The sequence below is a fragment of the Lingula anatina genome, chromosome 10 (genome assembly GCF_051362555.1).
Source record: "Lingula anatina isolate TDL-2025a chromosome 10, LinAna3.0, whole genome shotgun sequence".
NCBI lineage: Eukaryota > Metazoa > Brachiopoda > Lingulata > Lingulida > Lingulidae > Lingula > Lingula anatina.
This window is the reverse complement of record NC_141776.1, coordinates 19,878,051-19,899,889: the sequence shown is the minus strand read 5'-3', so window position 1 is coordinate 19,899,889 and position 21,839 is coordinate 19,878,051. Positions and strand designations below refer to the sequence as shown.

General features: G+C 37.1%; 3 protein-coding genes across 6 annotated transcripts in view; 1 reads left to right on the top strand and 2 right to left on the bottom strand.

The window, feature by feature from the left end:
* Positions 1–142: 142 nt before the first annotated feature.
* LOC106161427 (uncharacterized) lies at positions 143–4,263 on the bottom strand. Its single transcript, XM_013538380.2, has 5 exons — positions 4,086–4,263; positions 3,315–3,476; positions 2,432–2,561; positions 1,625–1,799; positions 143–969 (listed from the first exon to the last, which is right to left on the bottom strand). The coding sequence occupies exons 1-5, from the start codon at positions 4,097–4,099 to the stop codon at positions 266–268; spliced, it is 1,185 nt and encodes a 394-aa protein (XP_013393834.2). The 5' UTR covers positions 4,100–4,263; the 3' UTR covers positions 143–265.
* Positions 4,264–4,294: 31 nt separating this feature from the next.
* LOC106175238 (glutamate-rich protein 6-like) lies at positions 4,295–15,780 on the top strand. Of its 2 annotated transcripts, none has more exons than XM_086996698.1 (14): positions 4,295–4,444; positions 4,765–5,136; positions 5,418–5,526; positions 5,766–5,944; positions 6,485–6,648; positions 7,146–7,214; positions 7,746–8,107; positions 8,786–8,877; positions 9,878–10,047; positions 11,890–11,981; positions 12,373–12,528; positions 12,666–12,894; positions 13,333–13,412; positions 13,808–15,780. In XM_086996698.1, exons 2-14 carry the CDS (start codon positions 4,791–4,793, stop codon positions 13,986–13,988), a joined length of 2,229 nt encoding a protein of 742 aa, XP_086852824.1. In that variant the 5' UTR covers positions 4,295–4,444; positions 4,765–4,790; the 3' UTR covers positions 13,989–15,780. The 2 variants fall into 2 exon arrangements, with proteins under 2 accessions (XP_086852824.1, XP_013412599.2); XM_013557145.2 differs by having other exon boundaries at positions 4,296–4,444; positions 6,482–6,648.
* A 150-nt stretch (positions 15,781–15,930) lies between these two features.
* The window catches only part of LOC106161428 (dynein axonemal heavy chain 2-like), a 45,119-nt gene continuing 39,210 nt past the window's right edge, over positions 15,931–21,839 (bottom strand). For 2 of the 3 annotated variants that reach the window (XM_086996695.1, XM_086996696.1), the window contains 9 exons: positions 21,084–21,275; positions 20,761–20,952; positions 20,223–20,407; positions 19,705–19,927; positions 19,278–19,394; positions 18,748–18,897; positions 18,171–18,347; positions 17,627–17,852; positions 15,931–17,132 (listed from right to left, as the gene is read on the bottom strand). In XM_086996695.1, coding sequence (XP_086852821.1) covers positions 16,978–17,132; positions 17,627–17,852; positions 18,171–18,347; positions 18,748–18,897; positions 19,278–19,394; positions 19,705–19,927; positions 20,223–20,407; positions 20,761–20,952; positions 21,084–21,275 — 1,617 coding nt within the window. In that variant the 3' untranslated portion in view covers positions 15,931–16,977. Of the gene's footprint in view, positions 17,133–17,626; positions 17,853–18,170; positions 18,348–18,747; positions 18,898–19,277; positions 19,395–19,704; positions 19,928–20,222; positions 20,408–20,760; positions 20,953–21,083; positions 21,276–21,306; positions 21,406–21,839 lie in introns of those variants that run through there. The other variant, XM_086996697.1, reaches the window with a different exon arrangement.

The following is a 21,839-nucleotide window of genomic DNA, read 5'->3' as shown; positions in this document are numbered from 1 at the left end:
TAGTTCTATACAGCACTTCAGATAACTTTTGATGCCAGGTCTCTCAAATTAAAGAAATTGTATTGCGTGTTACAGCACACGTAAATTATTCAACTTATGTTCCCTCGTCTGTTAAATCAGGATTCCCTAACAAGACCAAGCGTGAATGCTTTGTTTTATATTTATTTTGCTCGAAGAAAATAATTATAGTTTTCAAAACACTTCTTTATTAATTACATGACAAATATATTGTGTCTGTCTAAAAACCGTGCGCAGTTCCTTAGATCTATCGTCTGCTATCACGGTCACGTGACCTATCCCGTTCTTTATCCCTATTATCTTTAGAGTGTTTGGCTCTATCATAACGTTCACGGGACACGCTCCTATCTCGAGACCGAGACTTTCTTTTTCTGTACTGAGACTCTTTGTCTCTTTTGCGTTCATTACGATCTCGTGAATTGCCTCTTTCCCTGGAACTGGATCTTCTTGGATGATACCCCGACGTCCTGTCACGTGGGTAATCCCTGTCTCTAGAACTAGATCTCCGAGTGCCGTGGTCTCGGCCTCTATGACTCTTCCTCTCAGCACTATAATGGTCCCTGTCAACTTTCCTATCTTGAACATCTCTATACCTATCTGATCTGCCATTACTGATACGTGCGTCTCTTTGGCTGTCTCTAGCCATGTCTTCACCTGACCTAGCCCTCTTAGAGCTGCTATTATGATTCGTCCATTTTCCCTCTGCCTCTCGCTTTATAGCTCTCTGTGCATCGCGTCCCTCTTGCTCCACTTTGTGTTGACTGGCATATTTAGCGTAACCCAAATCGATTTTCTCTTCCTTGATTTTGATTGGTCTTTTAATTTGCTTGTCTGAATCATCTTTTTCCGAGGAGCTGACAGACTCAGAGTCAGAAGTCTTCATTTTCTTTGCCTTCTTCTCTTTCTTCTTCTTCTTTTCTTTTTTCTTTTTCTTCTTCTTTTCTGAATCATCTGCAAAAAGTACAAGGTTGTTTTTAAGTCACTACCTATGAGTAAATGATGCCACAACTGGAACAATCTTTCCATTTCTTTGACAACTGTTAATCAAATCGCCTTAAAAACTCATAAAAACCCAACAGACTTCACTCTGAGGACACAAATAATCCAAATTTACATACCACGAGAACTTGACACTATATTTTAAAAAATGAAAAAAGTATACAACCAAATATACAAAAGATGACAAGTACACAAACCACAATGATTTAATAAGATATGAGATAGTAAATGGGTGAATGTTGTTAGTCAGCCAGTAGAATAAGAATGACAAATATGAATAACTCTGAAACTGGAACTAACATTAAGCAACTGAGTGATATTGCAGTCTCAACTTGAAACCTTTCGCTAGGTTAAGTAGAATTAATTCCCATTACTGGGGTAGCGCCAGCAATTTTTTTCGCTTAGCCAAATCACCACTTTTTTGTCAATTTGTTATCCAAATTGTTATAATTTGACTAAAATTAGCCAAATCAAGCGTTTTTTTCTTTAGCCAATTTAAGTTAATTTTAGCATTTGGCTAAATTGGCGAGTGTTAGCACTATCCCAGCATTATCATATGAGAACGAACATAAACAAATACACCACTGTTGGTGGCTAACTACATCACCTTTTTTCCTTTTCACTGTCACCTGTAGTTCCCCCTCTTCTTCTTCACTAGAACTTTGAACTTTTGGAGCACAACCTTCCTCACGTAGCGCCTTTGTAACATCATCAATATCTTCGTCTTCTTTTGGTGGTTTGTAATTCAGTACGTGATCCACCCGCAACGTTCTCCCCAGTAGCTGTGGTGAATAGGTAAACAAACAAACAAATACATAAACTAATTGAGTGAATAAAAAGACAAAATCTACCTGTTACTTTTGGCATTACTAATACCAATTCTTACTGACACATCAGTTAGAAGTTTGGTGTTTTTTTTCTTTTGGAAAGACTTTTTGTCTTTATGCAGATCACCAGCAGGAAAATGCATAAAAATGTGTAAAAATGATAATAGCAAAGTATACATCTGAACGAGAGACCTGCAGGCAATACTCAGGTGATTAAATAAAAAGTTTTAAAACCATTCATCTGCAGGTAGGGGTCCATTAGCAAGAACTGCACTAACAACCAGAAAATATCTACTCCAAAACAAAATTTGATTTAGAATCCATGCAATTTCTGAAGCTGGATCAAGTCGGGGGTGGGGGGGGGGGTATAAAGGAAAACTTCTCTAGAAAAGGACCCTGTTTTGAAATTGTTGGCTGTAAGTACCCTCTTCCAAGGCCAAAGATTGATTTATCACTACATATTCATAGATCTGATACATATCTAGATAAATGATGGTACTTTTCTGCACTGTTAGAGAAAAGTGCACACAATTATCTGTGACCATGGTCGCTGGTAGGTTGAAGGCCTGTTCCTATTTGTTCCGTACCTTAGCTCCGTTCAGATTGTCTACAGCCAGTATAGTGCTGCGCTGATCTTCATAACATAAAAAGCAGAAACCTTTGGATTTCCCCGTCCCTTTGTCCCTGACCATGTTGATGTTTACCACCTCCCCGTACCTGAAACCATGAATTCATAACTGGTGGTAAAACTATGAATACTTCTGTACTAGTATTTAACTGTCAGTTCATCAAGTAAGTTTCTCTTTGGAGTAAAAAACCCTGAGATTAACTTATAAACTAAGGTGAACTTCAGATTCTGCTGCCTTTCAGTTTTATCACATGGGTGAATCATGCAACTGAATCTGAAGAATACCTGAAAGGCATATGTCAAGTTTATGCTTAAAAAAGATCATACAGCCATTTAATCAATTCCTAGCTTATCATGCAGTATATCTGTGATAAAAATTTTCTTCCAAAAGCAAAAAAATTGCTTCATTGTTATTTGTATTATTCTCAATAGGCGCGGTGGAGGTAGTGAAAATTTTACATGATTTGTGCTTCAAATAAGACAAGGTTTAAACATACAAAGGTTTCTCAATTAAAGAACTGAAAAAAAGTATTATTTTATAAATGACCTTCTTCTTTATGTGGTAGTTAATCACACTATAAACCAGTGTTTATACATTGGAATCAATTTTATACTCCACTGAAAAAGCTTTTGGCCTTAAATAATATAGCAAATTACTTACAATATAAAAATGTTAAAACAGTCCAAAAAAAAAAAATAGCTTTATATCTAAAATGCTGCCTATAACAACAATTATGGATAGGACTGCACTTGAAGGTAGGTCAGGCCAAAAAAAAAAAAACACTTGTGTTATTCAGGCCAAAGCAGTAGTAGAGTGGTTGATATGAAGGTAAAACACTCACTGGGAAAACACACAAATTACGTCTCCTTCCGTCAGATCATAAGGTAGTCCTCCTATGAAGACCCAGGCACTGTCTTTATACTTGCTGTGCCAGGAGTTCTTAGTTCCCACCAGACCCAGCTCCAGTTCTCTCTGGTTGATCTTCTTAGTCCCCTCCACATTGCTAAACAGAGAAATGATCATTGTTGCTAAACAGAGAAAGGGAAGTTTTATACAATTCTTTAATACTTGAAACATCACTAAGGCATGTACGTTACACTTTACACCTAAGTGTACTGGTCACAGGGATAGCCAGTTTTCCCCCAAGCTAGATTGGATTATTGATATATTTACTTAAAAACGTCCAAATTGTTTCAGTATACCTCGAAGTTTGGAGAGTACATTTATATGATTATCCATATGCAGTCAGACAACCTACAGTAGATCTGAATATAATGGGATAAAACGGATGTTTTGCCATTACTCAGTACTTTACACACAGTGTATGTTTTCAACCCAATTTTTAAGATCTAAAATAGAAGAGTATACTAAGCAGGCCTTCTTTTATATATAACGAAAGTGAGATTAAAATCTGCAGGCTTAATGAAGAATTGCGACGGGGGAGGGGAGGGGGGGGCAGAGAGAGAGAGAGAGAGGCGAAAAGATACAGATATTGAATGCAATGAAGAGGAATGCAAGTCTTCAATACGATTCAGTAAATGTGCCGATACACTAAGGATAAATTAGAGGTTTTAATGACACCATCGCTACCATCAAGTCTCTTAATATTTACCTTAAAGGATTCATTGTTGACCAACTTCGTCCAACGTTTTACCATAAATGGGTACTTAATGACGTCCTAAATTAAGATAAGTTTTCTCTGTATCTTTTTTTCTGTGAAATCACAAGCATAACGAAGTCAAAACAAAAAGTGATTTCTTATCATAATAACAAGTTCCAGTATATTGTAATGCGATGATTAATTAATAATATGACGTCACAATATTAGCGCTACCGCAAATCGTGCGGCTGAACCAATCGCAGCCATTGCTTGGTCACGTGGCAGTCTCCATCACCACCTCAAACAATCCGCTGGAAGTGCTGTCACGTTTCTGTTTAACATGGAACACCTGGGCTAGTTAAACAACTGAGGTAGGTTTTTGGTACTGGGATTAGAAATGTGTTTATAAAGTATGTTGCTGAACGTTGAAGCAGAGTGTATTGCCTATGTTCCCTAATGTTGTTTAAACGAGTTTAGGCACATGTTCAGGAAGCCTCAAGTGGCTCCACAGTTGAGTCCTGTTAATGTGCACTGGTATAAAGAAGTACATGTAGTAGTAGTACATATAGTAGTAATAACAGTAATAGTAGTAGTGTCAATACTAGTAGGTAGACCAGTTTACTGGTATAATATTATGTTAAACACTGTTGATTTAAAAAAATTATATATTTTTTCTTCCAATTTTCTACAGAGAGCTGATAAAACAAACTGAACACAATGGAGGAAAGAGAGAGAGCAGGAAGCAGAACAGGCTCTGTCTCCTCAGGTCTTGGGCCACTACGAAGTGGAAAAAACACACCCCTTGAGAGCATTGACATTCGACCAGCCAGTCGTTCAGGGAAGAACACTCCTCTTGAGAACATTGATGTTCGACCAGCTAGTCGGTCAGGGAAGAATACCCCCCAGGGTAGCCGCAGTGCTAGCAGAATCGCTGATCTTCCAGAAGAGGAGATTGTGAGGAATATGCCGCAGGTGAAACCACTGCCACCTATTGGCAAAGAGAATAAAGATGGCGGTGCACAAAGTGGGAGGACAAGCCCAGCCGAGAGTGTCAGCAGTCAAGGTACTTGATATTTGTTTACTAGTAATTGTATTTCATTATTGCATGTTATTTTCTAGTGTTTGATTGTAGCCAGTAAGTAGAGTGAAACAGTTGTGGACTGTTGATAAAATGATGATAACGAGAAATAATTTGATTATTTTAAATTACTGATTAAAAATAATGAAGTAATTTGAATTGAAACTATCTCAGGTATGTGGTTATATCACTTAGTAAATAAACAAAAAGCAGCTCCATGTTGAAATGTTTTCAGACTGTTAGAATGTAAATTGTAAATATTCCAGGTTCTGCTGCACAAACCTCCAAACCCAGGATTATTGCCTTCAGGAGAGAAATGAGTTACGACAGCGGTTCTGACGACTCTGATGACAGCACACAAAGGAAGAAAACCACGTAAGTTGCATGCCTGAAAATCTTTATAATATGCTAATATTAGTAACTCATACCCTCATAGTAGATTTAATTAGGTTAAATAATGCTCCTTATTACTTGGCACATTTGCTTTCATTATTATTATTATTATTATTATTATTATTATTATTATTATTATTATCATCCAAAAGATATTAAGTCATCAATCAATCAATTTATTTTTGTAGAAAATACCCTCTTATATAATGTCTTTATTGCAGCACTCCTGCTATACGCGAAACCTCCACCAAACTGGGGTTAGACGGCAGAACACACACCGTAATCTCCACTCCCTGTCAGACAGAGTGGAGCTGGACTGAGACTATGAAGAAAGCAGGGTTGCTAGGAGACTCGGACGACAATGCAGATGGATTAGACACTGGAAGACTCAGTGGACAAGGTAAGGTGGAAGACTTATAATTTACAGTGTACACCTTTACACCTACCATCAGACAGACAGACACAAGTGAGTACTCACATACACACAGATTTACAAACATATACCCACACATGGGCATGAACACACATACACATGACACACATACACATGATACACACACACATGACACACATACACATGACACACATACACATGACACACATACACATGATACACATACACATGACACACATACACATGAACACACATACACATGATACACACACACATGACACACACGCACATGAACACACATACACATGATACACACACACATGACACACACGCACATGAACACACATACACATGATACACACACACATGACACACACGCACATGAACACACATACACATGATACACACACACATGACACACATACAAACAGATCCCAGATAAAAAGATCCCAGCCAGGATGAAGAAGATCTACTTTCACTTGCTTTGACCACTTCCTGAATCTACTAACATTCCTCATGCCTCACTTTTTCCATCTGTTGCAGAAGCCAGAGCCAAGAGCCGAGGTGACAAGTCCAAGTCGAGTCTGTCAGTGGCCAGGTCTGTGGACGATGACGCGGTCAGCAAAGTGCCCTCCATTGGTCCGTCAGAATCTTTCCCGCCCAGGGATGATGAGTACGGCATTCCTATCCTGGAGCTGGACACCAGTGATGTGAGTACCTGGGGGCGAGAGAGAGAGAGAGAGAGAGAGAGAGAGAGAGAGAGAGAGAGAGAGAGAGAGAGACTGGAGGAAGAGAGAGAGAGAGAGAGAGAGAGAGAGAGAGAGAGAGAGAGAGAGAGAGAGAGAGGGGGGGGAGGGAGAGATATAATATAATATAATATATAATATGTATTTATTAAATGGACATGTTCATAGATTATACACCAAAAAATTACAACTATTATAAGATAAAAAAGAAAGAACACCCAGTAACAAATGGCCTATAAGTTGTACACCAGATAAAGAAATGCAATAGTTTATTTCACTAGGAAATATAATTTTGTTTCTCATTTGCAAGGTATTGAAGTTAAACTTAACACATGTCAGGTCAGTCATCATTTTGTGAGTTCTCAGTAGTAAAGCAGAGAGAATGCTTCTGATGTGACTGATATATGTATAGTTGTATGTGTGTAATATTATATATGCATAATTGTATGTGTATCTTTCAGACTGAAGATGATGACTATGATGAGGGTGCAGACACATTACCCAGTATAGGACCACCTGATATTCTCAAGGTACATGTAACACCCTACACAGTAATAATGAACAATGGCTAATATAGTCAATCTTCTAAATGTGGTTGGTTGATCATTGTTGCAACAGTGCTGATACCATTATCGACGTAGTGTCAGTGCTTTTACAATTAGAGTACCTTTGTTTTTATAGTACTATTATTCTGATTATGACAGTGACAATACCATTTTTGTAACACTAACAATGTTGTAGCAATTACAGTAGCACTGTTGTGACACTTAAAATGTTGTTACTGTTACAGTTTTAATGCCTTTGTTGTTAGCAGTTATATAATCTGAGATAATTTTTGTATTAGGGACAAATCATGTTGTTGTAAACATTTGTAAAACTGATTTTTTTTACTGAAAAATCAGATGAAACTGTAAACAGCATTTTTTTCTTTTGGTTATAAACTATACTAGTTATCTTATATTAGGGTATTAATTTTTTAAACAGCATTAAATATAATTATTGTTTACTGACAAATTGAGATATAACTTAAAATTTATGTAGATTTATTTGTTACACTCCAGTTTAAAAGAGAAACAGAAAAGGACAGTGAAAGCAGCAGCCTTGATTTGGAAGAACGTGAAAATGAATTCAAGGACTTAATTGGCAAAAGTGTGGACAGCAAGGGGCGCCCTCTAGGGATTTTTACTGGAGTCTGTGAGTTCTGTCAAAAGACAATCAAACCTTTTCCATCAATGGAGGAGCAGCAGTCAAAGCCACCAGATCAGTTATACTGTTGTGAAGAGTATAGGCAGTTTGTACACTTTGCTTTGTTCAATCCCATGGAAACAGAACACAAGGTGGATGAGAAAATTGATATCAAACCTCATGGACCTTTTGGCAGCAAACAGGCCAGAAGAGCAGCCAAGGAGAGAGCTGTTTTAAGGTATTTGGGACATTAAGAATAGAGTAGTTTTTCTTCAGTCAGCATCTAATATTGAAGTTGTTTTCCTCCAATATCTAGATGTCTAGCAAGAGCATTTTCATCACAGAATGGCTACTTTATTCCTTAAGCATTGCACTTAACTAATACACTAATTAAAGAATGAAAAGCAACACGTGAAGTCTCAGTGAGGAGATTGACTTAAACATTTCTAAATTTTAAACATTTTAAAAAAAAACAATCAAAAATTTTCTTTTAAATTATTCATCTTACAAGTCTTCACTGTTATCCTAGCAATAAACGACATTGTAACAAAAACACCTGGCTGTATGGAGATAGATTTTAAATTGAAACTTGGTATCTGCGCACTTTATGTCTCCCCAATCCTAAATAATATACACAGACATTTAAGCCATCTTCCACAAAAAGTGCAAGTAGACAAACAAGGACGTGATATTGCTTGATCCAGATTTTTCCTATCAAGGCCAGTTTTGTTAGATAAATCAATGGTACCTCAAATTTTATTTTCTGTTGTAGCTAATTATTGAGTGCATTATGACCTAAAATTAAAAATTATGTAAGATGTGTTTCTTTTTGGTAATCCTATAATATTGGAAGCTTTAATTGCTTGTCAATGCGGCTACAGATGGTTCACTGGTTCATTTGTTTTCTCTTCTCAAGGATGCGTGAGCGTGAACTTGCCAGAGCCCAACAGGTGGCAGCAGCGCAGCAGGCAGCAGCAGGTGGCGGGGGAGTCTCCAATTTCTTTACGTGTAAGTTGATTGTTCATGTTCATAGCCTTATTTGATTCCTGACTTTTAGTGGCAAAGAAAATTCTTTTACACATTTGTTTTGATTAAAGTAATTGTTCTTTTTTATTATTATTTGTTAAAACACCATAAATTTGGTTAGAAATAGGTCATTTGTCAGAAGCAATATAATTGTGCAATGTATGAATAACCCAAGTGTTGCAGTAACAACAGTAAGATATTTATTGTTGTAAAAACAGTGTGCTTGTAATTAAAACAAAGAACAAGAGAACTTTCATAGTAGTGAACAGCTTTAACTGTGAGACATTTCATTTGTTAAGTAAAAGAATGTTTCTTGTTGTTAACAATAGCTTATTTGTTGTTTTAAACAATAGCATATTTACTGTTACAAACAATAGCATATTTATCATTATAAACAATCCTACATTTAGTGTTATGAGCATTCAAATATTATACAATTGGTTGTTTATTGTAACAGTTGTAAATAGTTAGAAGTCTATTGTTGTAAACAATAAGGTTTTTTATTGTAGTAAATAATGTTCATGTTGTATTGGGCAATGTATGAATCAATGGAGTGTGGTTATGTAGAGTATAAAGATCATCTGATGCTAGGTTACAGTACCATGTATAGTACCATGTCTAACTCTGTAGCTGAGCACAGGGCACACATCTGTACTTAACATAATCAGCAAACTTTAAGTAAAGGATGGCGAGACTGCAATTTGCAATGCACCATGGACCATTGTGGTCAAAGTTTGGACCTGAATTGGTCAGAGTTGTCTTGATAACATTCACGCGATGATTGCTCTACGTGGGATTCAAAATGCTTCAAGAGAAACAGAACAGGAGGTTACATGCCAATCAAGGTGTGTGTGTGCGTGTGTGTGTGTGTGTGTGTGCGCGCACGCATCCACGTGTGTACATGCAGACATGATAAATACCAGGCAATGAACAAAATTATATCCCTATTCCTTTCTGACCATATTTATCTGTTAACTTTCAGTTGCCAGGGCGATGAAGACCATCAACTACCAGTTGTCCAGTCAGCGCTGCCTGGATGAGGGTTGGACAGTGCGGCCCCCCAGTCCACTGTGGGAGGAAGCCAAAGACCCAGATGTGTTCAGTGTAGAGGATGTGGACTTCACCATGAATGCTAAGGAGGGACTAGGCTGGGTGAGTGTGTGTGGAGGGCAGATCTATGAATAGGGGCTGAGGGGGGGGGGATAGTCCTCTTTCTTAAAAGAAAGAATAAACCCAATCCAGGCTTACAGATAATGTTTTTATGAGGGGCTGGGCTGGGAAAGGGTATGGTGGGCAGATTTTTAAAAAGGGGCCAGGCAAGGGGGGGTCTTCCTACTTAAAAGAAAGAATAGACCCATTCCAGGCCAACAGATAATGTTTTTATGTCTCCTCCACCCTACATTACTAGTATGGCAATTTACCATAAACACACATTCACACCATCATCCATACAAATTAAACAAACAACAGGGGGTATTGGTGATTGGTGGTTCCAGTTTTGGCCAATTTCTGCTGCTTTATTTAAGTTTATTAGAACACCCCACTAATGAATCATCTTAAAAATTTTAACTGCCATTGTAACTAAGGTCCTGTCCAGCACCAGTTGATATGTGGACCAAATAGTCTGTGGATCAAATATGGCGCCACCCACTTGAAAATGTGGCAAGATTTAATTGCTCTGCACCTGCTGGGATGATGGCGTACATGGGAGGCGGGAATCAACTGTGTGCCATATTTGATCCTAGATGTTCTGCAGATCAGCGTGGTTATGACTGCTCCTTAAGTATTGCAAGTATTTAATAAATCTTTGTAAGATTCTAGAGCAATTTTAACATTCCTTCCCCTGGGAAGGGTCTAAGAAATAACGGAATGGTTTGCCTCTTCCTGATTAGGACATGTTGAGAGGAACTGGGGCGTCTCGATAGTCTGAAGGTTCATTGGTCCAAAATGGTAACATTTTCATCAGTTTTTTTATCAAGCGTTCATTGGTCCAAAGGCTCTATAGTGAACATTTGGACCAACGAACCTTCGGATTATTGCTATATCCCCGTGAGGAGCGCAGGTATGGAGATAGCTCATTGTAATGTCACAATCATATCACCAGTTTTCCAACTTCTGGTCATTCACACTGCATGTGTTACATCCTTCTTATCATGTTTATGAGTTGTAATGTCAACTGAGGGCCATTGGCATGGCATGACGTGTGGGGCAAGATAGTATGTCTAAACAACAAATGAAATCACTTCAACAGGCACCACTACCACAACAGTTCAACTCATATTGTTGAATAAACCAATCAATTCATTTATGGACCACTGCCAAAATCTTTTGGTTCTAAGTTAACAAATTTTGACCTGCCCTTGAGTTTATATCAAAAACCCTTTAGAACTTTTTGAATTAGACTGTTAACTACATGTTACTGACTGGCAAAAATGAAACCTCCTTGGCAGAGGTATAAAATAGAGCCTGCTAAACGATAAGTAGATAAATATAGATAAAGAGATACAAGTTAAATGAAATTGATATTTTATAATATATGTTTATCAACAAGTAAGAATGGTGTTAATATATCTGAAGTAAGAATTTTCCTTTTTTTATTATATGAGTGGAAGCACCTGTAGATTTTCTCTTTGTATTCACATGATATTGGTGAGGGGTTAGGACTGCATGATATATATGTCACTTTGTATGATTTACTTGTTTGCATGTGATCTGCAGTCTTATGTCAATTCAAAGTTCAAAGCATTTTAATTTTTTTGCCTCTAGTTCCATTTTATAACAGACAGATATTAGCTTAAGTTTTCAAAAACAATATATAAAAAATTAACTTTCAGATTTGAAATATTTGGTAAGAGCAAACAAAATATCATTTATATTTGAATAGTTTCCTATTGAAGAAATCAGTAATATCGACACTATTTAATTGATACAAAATCACTTTTGTCCTAAGATAAAAAAAAAGGATATTTATCTTTTTCATTATGTCTTCACCAGGAGCTGAGAAAGAGGGGCGTCACACTGGAGAAGTACTACGAAGATGGCAGCCTATTCCTGGTCCTGTTTCCTGACGGCACGGGTCACGTCTAGTATCCTTTTTACTGCAACACTATTGAAATATTTCCATAATTTATTATTAACATTTAAACTAAATTAAGAGATATGATCAGCAATTTCGCATTTCCCTAGGTATATTTTTGCAACTTTGTTGAAAATTAGAAACTGGATCTTAACAGTAACTTAAAAATTTATAGTTAGAGCAAGCACCGTTTTATCCTTTTATTATAATATCTTAAAACATGTTGACATGGAAGGACATCTTCTCTTTGATTAACAAGTCCTTTTGATTATGTTAGGATTTTGACAGCTACTGAATTCAAAGATCTATTCTTCTTTTTACTATATCTCAAATATTTGACAGGAAAAGATATCTTCTGTCCGATTATCACTGGGAATTATTTCCCTTAACCCTTTCCTCAGCTATCCATCAGGCAACTTGGCTATTGGAATATCCTCCACCACCCCCGGGAAATTCACCTACGTCATCCTGGAGGACGCCGCGGAGGAGCCGCAGGTGCTTGGTGTGTTTGAGCCTAATGGGCATGCTGGCTGCTACTTCCATAATGGGAAACTAAGGTGAGATATCTCTCTCTCTCTCTCTCTCTCTCTCTCTCTCTCTCTCTCTCGTATATATTCTTTGATGTGTGCGCCTAAGTACTGAGTACATTCTGGATCAAAAATTAAATCTGTATGGCATCTTCCTTTGATTTCAGACTGTGTTTAGATCAGATGGGAGGAATTGAGTTGGACATCAATGGTGCTAAGAAGAAAAAGTGGAACTGGAAAGACGTGACAACGCATGTGCATGCGCCGCCATTCCAGCCCATCTGTTTTGCGTTGAACCGTTGCCTGAGCTTGCGGTTTCTGGATCAGGACAACATCTCCTTACTGTTCCAGTCACACAAACAGAGTTGTAAATTTAATGTGGGAGCCAAATTGAAGGTGAGCCATATCTTTCTGTTATATAGGTTGTAGTAGTGGACCAAATCACTCTCTGCGGAGTAATATATTGTCCGCTAAAACAAAGTAGTTCTAGAAATGGCTGCACTTGTTTTATAGCCCAGAACCTTATCTCCCAGAGAGTCAAAGAAGGACTTCTCTTCACTAAAAATACAATACCAGGTTCTTTTTTTTTAAGAAAAGGCTTGATGGGATATTTCTGCAGTCAATGTGTTAAAAAAAAGAAAAAGTGAATTACAAATTATTTTTTATATTCTTATATTGTGCATAGCTGTTTGAATTTAAGTAATAAGAAGATCACATCTGTTTTTAATGATTTTAAAAAAGGATAATGTTTAGGCAAACAGATATATATTAGATATTTAATTCATACCATCTTGATTTATGTTCATATTATTAGGTTTGTATTTTGATCTTCAGCTTGTGAACCCAGAGTACATTCCAGTGAAAGAGATAGAAGAAAATGAAGTATTCCTCAGTGAATGTAAAACTAAAGTCGAGTGAGTACCTATTTTTCTCTGTTATTTTTCTTTTCTTACAGAAAAGCAGTGTAATTTTGCAACACAAAATATTAAATGGTTACAGATTTTTAGTGGTTATGGCTATCTTGTGAAGTTAATCATGTTTTATATTTGATTGACCAATTTAAAAAAACACTTTTAAAATATGAAAATTAAATTCATGTTTCTGTTGACAAATTTTGGTTAAGTGTCCATAGGTTGATATAAGATTGAGAAGTAAAATCTAATTATACCACAATTATAAAACAGATATTTCATATGGTGGTTTGATAATGTAGTTAATTTAATTTAGATGCAGTCTCATATGAGTAAGGTGATTTGATACGTATGTTCACTTTGGGTTAAATATTAATCTTATTTACTCCATATTTCAGGTTTCTGTTGGACAAAGTAGCTAACTTAATGAAGTTCCCCAAGTCCCCCAAACTGGACAAACTCCAGCCACCCCTTTCAGTGGTCAGTCAGGCCCAGAGAACGGAGAAACTGAGGAGGTCCAGGGCCGTACAGGAGGCCGCCAAACAGGAACAGAACAAGACCAGCTTGTCAGTCACGTGATTACTTGACCTATTTTAATTTGCTATCAAAACCAATTAGAATAAAGGAGTAGAGGTGTTCAAATGGTCTGCTAATGAAGTAAGGTAGATGCGTTTGTAATGGTCCACACAGGTCACATCAGTGGACTTGTGTTCTGTGAAGTTGTCACACTGGTGGCTGCAGCGGGATAACTGTCAATAGTTTTAAAATACAGGTGACAAGCAAGGAAAGCAGGAGGTGAATAAACTCAACTCAGTACATCTTCCTGTAGTTAGTTGATGTATTTTTTAACCTGGATAGCAAGGGTGTTTGGGGGGGGGGGGGTTAGAAACACCCTTCATAGAGGACAATTTAGAATTTATATTTTCATAAATTAGAAACAGAGACCAACAGTTACTGATGTAAATAATTTTAAATAAATCATGGGTATCACACAGGACATAATTTACAGTTGTGATTTATGAAATATATGAGTTTATAAGAGTTCAAATTGATCCTTTTGTATATTGTATATAGACCACAGAACTTTGTACATAGTGTCCACATACAAATGATATCCAGTGTCATCCACATAATTCACAGCACTAAGTAATCTAGTCTTAGCTTATACCTGTGCAAGCTCACATTTTAGATCTGTATTTATAAGATATCTGATGATATTTATGTGTAGGCTGAGCCTTTGTTATTTACTTTGTAATCACAGTTCATTAATATTATAAAGATGATAATCATATTAATAATGGTAAAGATTTTGGACAAAGCAACTTTCTTTGTATCTGTTAATGATGTCACAAATTGGTGATGCTATTAGGTTTATTTATGTGCTAAGTTGCATATGATAACTGCATTTATTTATACTTGTGTTCAGCATTGGCAAACACTGTCTTGTTTCCAGACTGTGGGCCTGCTTTTTTCTTTTCATGGAAGCTTCTTCATGTATCCTGTCTACACTGATGTTGTAAGGTACCAGGTATAGCATGGTTCCATTCTTAATACAAACTAAATCCAGTATTAGTGCTTGTAGACACTGGCACTCTGTAGTATTGTTGTAATTTAATTGAAATTCTGTACATGAGTGTAAAATATTGGTCAGAGTATTAAGAATGAGTTCATTATCCTGACCTTTTTAATTGAAGCATCTTAATTCCACAATATTGCCCCAATCCAACTATGTTAACATGAATTATAATGTGTATAATATCTGAAGACTTGAATTTACAGTATTAACCCCCTCACTGCCAAATCAGGACATTATCTACAGGGAATTTAGTAAGTGGCAGACCAGAAAGGGTTAACATCTACTGTTATTCATTAAAAGTTAGATGACAGGTTTATTAAGAAAGTCATTGGCTTATTTCAAGATCACCTATATAAATTATGTTTTAGAGTTGGGGTAGGTCTACACTGACAGGACAGGTGTGTGAGGGTTAATTGAGTATTTGAATATTAGAAACTGAAACTGTGATAGTTTTCTAAGGTTTGATATTGAAATCATTGATCGCCATCCAGATGAATTTTTGTCCAAATTGTCTATTTAATAGTCAATTCACAATGAGGTCATAATCTTATTATGTCAATTTGGAATATTTTCCTTGTCTTTTTGGTTTTCATGTATAGTATTATGTATCAGTATGATTGGAATTCATTCATTTACTCATGTAGATTGTACAGGTAAAATCATGTTCATATAATGAAATGTACAAGCATGAGAAAACATTTCACTAATACGGTAGCAATTTGGGTAGATACTTACATTTTATACCTATTTTGATATGTATGATTTTGTATTTACTAATAAAATATAAAACCTTAAGACTATTTTGTTAAAGAGGGGTAACTCCTTGTTGCTATGGATATTACTCATCTTCAGTTACTGTTAGTTGTCCTTTATTATTTTCACAATACTAATTTTCAAGTGTAACTTAAGTTAAGAAGACAAATTAAACAAGAAACAGAATGCTGATGACACGTGCAAATATATTTTTATTCAACTTCTTTTTTTATTCAAAAAATTCTAAATGCAGAGAGGATTGAATGAACAAACCCCTCACAATCCTATTATTTTAAAACATACTGTATGTACATCATTTGGCAATAACTGAGTGGGCGGATTCGACTCTTAAATTGTTTATAATCACAATTCAAGGTTAAAAACAAACAAACACTACAACTTTCACTTGTATGTACAACATAAACTAATACTTCTACTATCACAGTTATTTCTCAGTTTAAAATGAAAACTTCTTCAATATAAATATCATAAAACATCAAAACAATAAGAAGAAATAATGTTTATACACTGCAGCAAGCGTGCTCCAGTCTTTTAGATGGACAACTTCAAGGGACGGAATTATTTGTGGCACTATTTCTACTAGAAAAAGGGTCTTATACAAAACAGCTCCTGAGAGAAATGTTAGTGTTGGAAAATGGGACTGAGGTCTAAATTTCTCTACTGACTTTTGATATCTCACTGCAGCTGGATATTTACACGTAAAGCCAATTTCAAATGACAACTAGAAATATCTTCACCCTATAAGACATCAACAAAAAGAAATTCATACATCATTTCCCAATAAAAGCTGCATTTCAAAATGAAGAAAAAATGAATGCTTAACTATCAATTATTCACAATATTATGTGAAAACACGGAATGCTTTAGTGGATCTGTCAAATTAAAAGTGCTATGGTAAGTGACAGCTGACCTTAGCTAAACACTGCACTTATATAACAAACATTCAGTTGTTCACAAATAAAAATAAAATAAAAAACCTGGTTTGTTTAAGCTAGTCTTTTTAGATCATTTCTTTCCAAAACTTTTTATCCAAAAATATCACTTTTCAGTTCATACATCTTCTTAATGGAAAAAATTGTTCTTGGCAAAGTTTCTTCTTAAATTTGCAGTTCATGTTTTCCCCTGAACACAAATTTGACTCTTCCAATGAATACTGTCACTGCAATAATTTCTGTGAATTCCCATAACCCTGTTCTCCCTCCTCTCCTTTCCTAGTGTCTATGTGTCCAGGCTCATGAGTAGTGCAGTGCCTCTCTTCACCCAGTGGTCTGAAGATTTCTCGCCACATTTGAGGTCCACAGCGACTACAAAGCTGGCTCTCCCTGTCCTGCCAGCGCGGTTAGGGTAGTAGTAACAAGGACACTGGTACAGACCTGGAGTAGACAGACTCACATGTCAGTTTTGTTAACTACAACATGTGGGTTGCTCATATGATTTTAATGAACTCATAACATATCACTAACATTGTCATTACAGTAACTACTGATTCATGAGAAAGGAGACTGTGAAATAATCAACAACTATATCATGACAACAGGTGACAAACAACACATCCTTCTCCAACAATTGTCATAGCAGGAAAACTGCAGACATACTGAGCCTTTAATTTGACTTTAATTAAACTGACAAGCAGACAACAACTTCACATCTTATATAATGACTTCACTTTTTTTATTGTTGAAACAATTTATTGTTGTAATAATTTTTACTAGTTTGCAATCAAGACCCTATATCATGTATCTCTTCTTTTACAATAATAAATAAATAAATAAATAAATAAATAAATACACAGGATCAAAATTAAAATTAATAAACCAGTACTTTAATTAAAAAAAAAAAAAACAGCCTCCTCTGGTGGTATAAATACCTTTCCCACTCTTCTTCTTGTTCTCCACAGGTTTGAAGTGTATGGTGGGTATAGGACAAACCAGCTGCATAGGTTCTGCCTCAATGAGACAGGCATTCTTCTTGTCCCAACCAGCCCCCTGCAGGAACAGCCCCCGGATTAACACTCCGTCCTTGGGGGCACCTGTTATATTGGAGTCATCTACTGTCATCACAGTGAACTCCCAGGACAGAGAGTCTACAGACACCTGGAATAATGTATGACACAGTGGACATTAGTACTGGGATGTGGGGTTGATTGAGAATATTAGTACGACTTTGTGTGGATTAGAATAACTGCAATGTTGGAGTGAATCACTTGAATTGTCAGAAAAATAATGGACAGAGTGACATGTATGGACAGAATCTTTTTTTTTTCTTTCTACTGAACTGTTCAATTTTTATTTTTTCTGATAGTCCCAGAAGTTCTGTGGCTTATTTAACATGTCTAGACAACACCAAGCCTTTGAGAGAGAGAGAGAGAGAGAGAGAGAGAGAGAGAGAGAGAGAGAGAGGATCTCTCTTACATTGTGATATCTAGCAGATGTCTGCAGCACTGCAGTGAGGAACCCGGTTGGGAAGGTGAACCCAGACATCCAGAAAATCACTGGAGGATGTGCCGTCGTCGCCCACTTCTCAAACTGTTCCACACGCTGCATGAGATCACGTGTCCACGAGCCCAGCAGTTTCATGGACGGATACGCCTGGAAATACACAACTCCGTCAGTGAGGAACTCTGATGAACCAAGTCATTCTATACAAGAAACTTACGTCACATTACCTCTACGGATTCTTCCATTTTTCAACTTTTTCACCAGTCTTCTGATCAAATATGATAAATTTGAAGATGAATTACCAATTTTTTTATAATTTCTCTTTCTTTCTTTTTTTCCCCAATATTGAAATTCTGAAAACTCTCAAATATGCTGAGTTGCTAATGCCATGCATTTACACATGTATTCTATATAATATTTAGGACAGACTCATTATTTACAGGTGTTATTCTGTTGTTAATAATACAACACAAAATAGATCTATGCAGTTCTAAGGTCTGTCATGTTGTCAATTGTGAACTAAGAGCTGTGTGTCTCCAGTCAAGCTTACATTTTCCCAGCTAGGTGGCACCCTGCCGTCAAACATGCACTGGAAGATGTCCTCCAGTTCTGATGACATCACAACCAGACCTTGGATCGCCTTCTCCAGCGCAATTAGCGACGTGCGGATGGTGTCCAGCAGGGCATTATAACGCTCAATCTGAAACATTCAGAGGAAGTCATGTTATTATATTATAGCAATTTGCTAAATCTTACACATAATTTATGTATGTAGCAATGTGCTGAATTTGAAATATTGAGAAAGGTAGTGTTAAAATGTATGCAGCAATGTGCTCAATCTTATATGTATAGTGATGGTAGTCTAATGGTATTATGTAAGGCAGTAAGCTTTTGTTTCAGCTAAGTACAGACTCTACAATAGTTTCTTAGGTGTCATTGATGATGTTTCATTTCCATAATGCACCTATAAATCTAGAATAATGACTGTTAAAAAAAGTATTCTGTGGGAGCTGCATGTCCATAATAAAATCCACAGATTTTAAGTGGCAGTCTGTGGAGAGTTTGGTGGCCAGTTCTTACCTCTTGTAGCAGTACCACATTGAGAGGGGAGGGATCCACAGACAGGATCTTTGCCGTGCCCTCATAGTCAATGTTCTCTGGCAGCTGCTCCATAATCTTGCCAGCCAGGTCCAGAACCTGTAAGGAATCAAGCATCACTATAAGGACATTGTCTAGATGAGGGACATTCTACATCTGTCTTAATGTTAACATACTAGTTTTAAGTACCAGCATAAAAGGAAAAGAAAATTAGAAAAGAACTAAAATTTCCTCACTGTCTCCATACACATGCAGTTAATAACAAAAAAGGGCCAAGATTTTAAAAATACCACAAAAATAGTCTTCTATCAGGCGTAACTGTAATCTGATAGCAATTCTCTCCCTCACACCCCTACTCTATCCCTCCCCCCCCCCCCCCCCCCCCCCCCCACAAACACCCAATCTTTACCTTGTCCTCTCTACTCTCTCCAGCAGCTGCCGAGGTCTGTGGCTGCAGTGACAGCAGAGTTTCAAACAACATCCTGGTCTCCTGGATCTGTGAGGTGATGTCAGCATTGGGGTGCTGTCCAAACGCCTCGGGATGGTCCATGTTGGGTAACATACTCACATACTCCTTGTAGGAGGACAGAGGGCCATCCTTAGGGACATAGTATGTGGGGAGGGAAGACAACCTGAAATGTTAAGATATATTACTGCCTGTTCTGTGTACTGAAAGAGTGTGGATACAATGTGAGTACAGATACTACCATATAATACCTGTAATGCCTCCTGAGATTTAGACTGTTAAGGGCAGAAAAATGTGCCAACATATCACTCTGTCCCTGTAGTTGCAAACCAATTTCTTTGTGGGTGCAGCAGAATGAACAGTGTGACAAAATTTCAGTTTATTTCACAAAGCCAGAGGTAAGCTATTATATACAGTGTGTTTTTTATCAAAGAAGTCAGAAAACATCCCAGTTCACTCACTTGAAGAACGGCTGAGCGATGGCAGCCTCACAGAACAGATCTGTGATATAGGTCATGAGGAGACGTCTGTCCCAGTCATCAGTCACGTGACCTCCATAGTTGATGCCAGCAATGAGATATTTGAGAGCGTCCCATGGCGTCTCGTCGTACTCGTCCAGATAGATGCTGAGCAGGTTCTCTGAGACCTGGCAACAAATTAACGAATTCCAATATGTGTTCTGAAAGTTGTCTTTATGCAGACAGCAGCGAAATGATCAAATGATAACTTCTGAGTTGATTAAAAGTTCCTCTTTTGAAGCTTCAAGGGGTATTTTAGTTCTATGTAATTCAGTGTTAAATTTGTCATTTTATTTGTACATAAAATATAAATATAATACTGTCTCAGAATATGGTTTTCAGCAATCTTTAGAATAAATATCAAACATTATCACAATGATTACAATTTTCTTCACAGGCAAATAGCCCCTTTTTTTAAATTACAGATTTGGTATAAAATAATTCATTTAACATACAAAGCAATAATATATCCAACCCTTACCTCAAAGTCTGAATCATTGAAATCATACGGGATGTTCCATCCTAACATCAAGAACTTTCTCCTCTCAATCAGGATGGAGTGGAAGAAGCAGAGACAGAACAGCAGCTTCTTGTACTTCTCTGGCTTCTTGCAGCGATTAAACTGCTGCTCAGTGATCAGGTGGTACAGACGCTTCACGTTGGCTTTCAGTCCCTGCACAACATTAAGAGTGATTTAAATTATCTGGTTTTAAATATCATTAATGCACTGATATTTTGTAAGTGATAGTGTGTGGTCAGTATTAAATGAACATATCTGGTCTTAAAACTCATTGATGCCCTCACCTTGGGAGGCTCAGTAGTCATTTTAATTCCTGCCTGGAGGATGGAAATAGGGAACTGTGGGTTGGGAGAGCTGCTGAGCCACAGGCGGAATTCCTCATGGGGCTCCTCAATCTGCAGCTGTTCTACCAGCTTGTCCAAAGTGGGCATCCAACTTAATGACAAGTGACAGTTGGCTAGGTAAACCCAGTTACCCTGAAACACAATATATAATACATAATATAGGACAAGTGACAGTTGGCTAGGTAAACCCAGTTACCCTGAAACACAATATATAATACATAATATAGGACAAGTGACAGTTGGCTAGGTAAACCCAGTTACCCTGAAACACAATATATATAATACATAATATAGTAAAGCAAAATAAGTTAATATTGTCCTCTCTCTCATATTATCTACTTCATGAATAAACCGTACCCCATATTCCCCCATCTTCACAACAAACAAACAGATTCAAGAGAACATGGGCACACACTGAACCCCCCTTAACAATCTTTCAAGCACTCACAATCCAAAATACCCTTCTTTATACCAGTTCCCCCAATCCGTCCACCCTCTAACCACACATGTCACTCTCACAAGTTGAACGAGTAGTATTATTTATCACAAGTTTTTGTTGCTACCCAATCTCCCCCCCCCTCCCCCCGCCCACTTCTCCTATCCTCTTCATTGTCTTGCTATTTGGCAGAGCTGGCTACCTCACCTCTCCGACTCCCCCCCTCCCCTATTTTCAAAAGCCCCTGTAACTCACCTCTC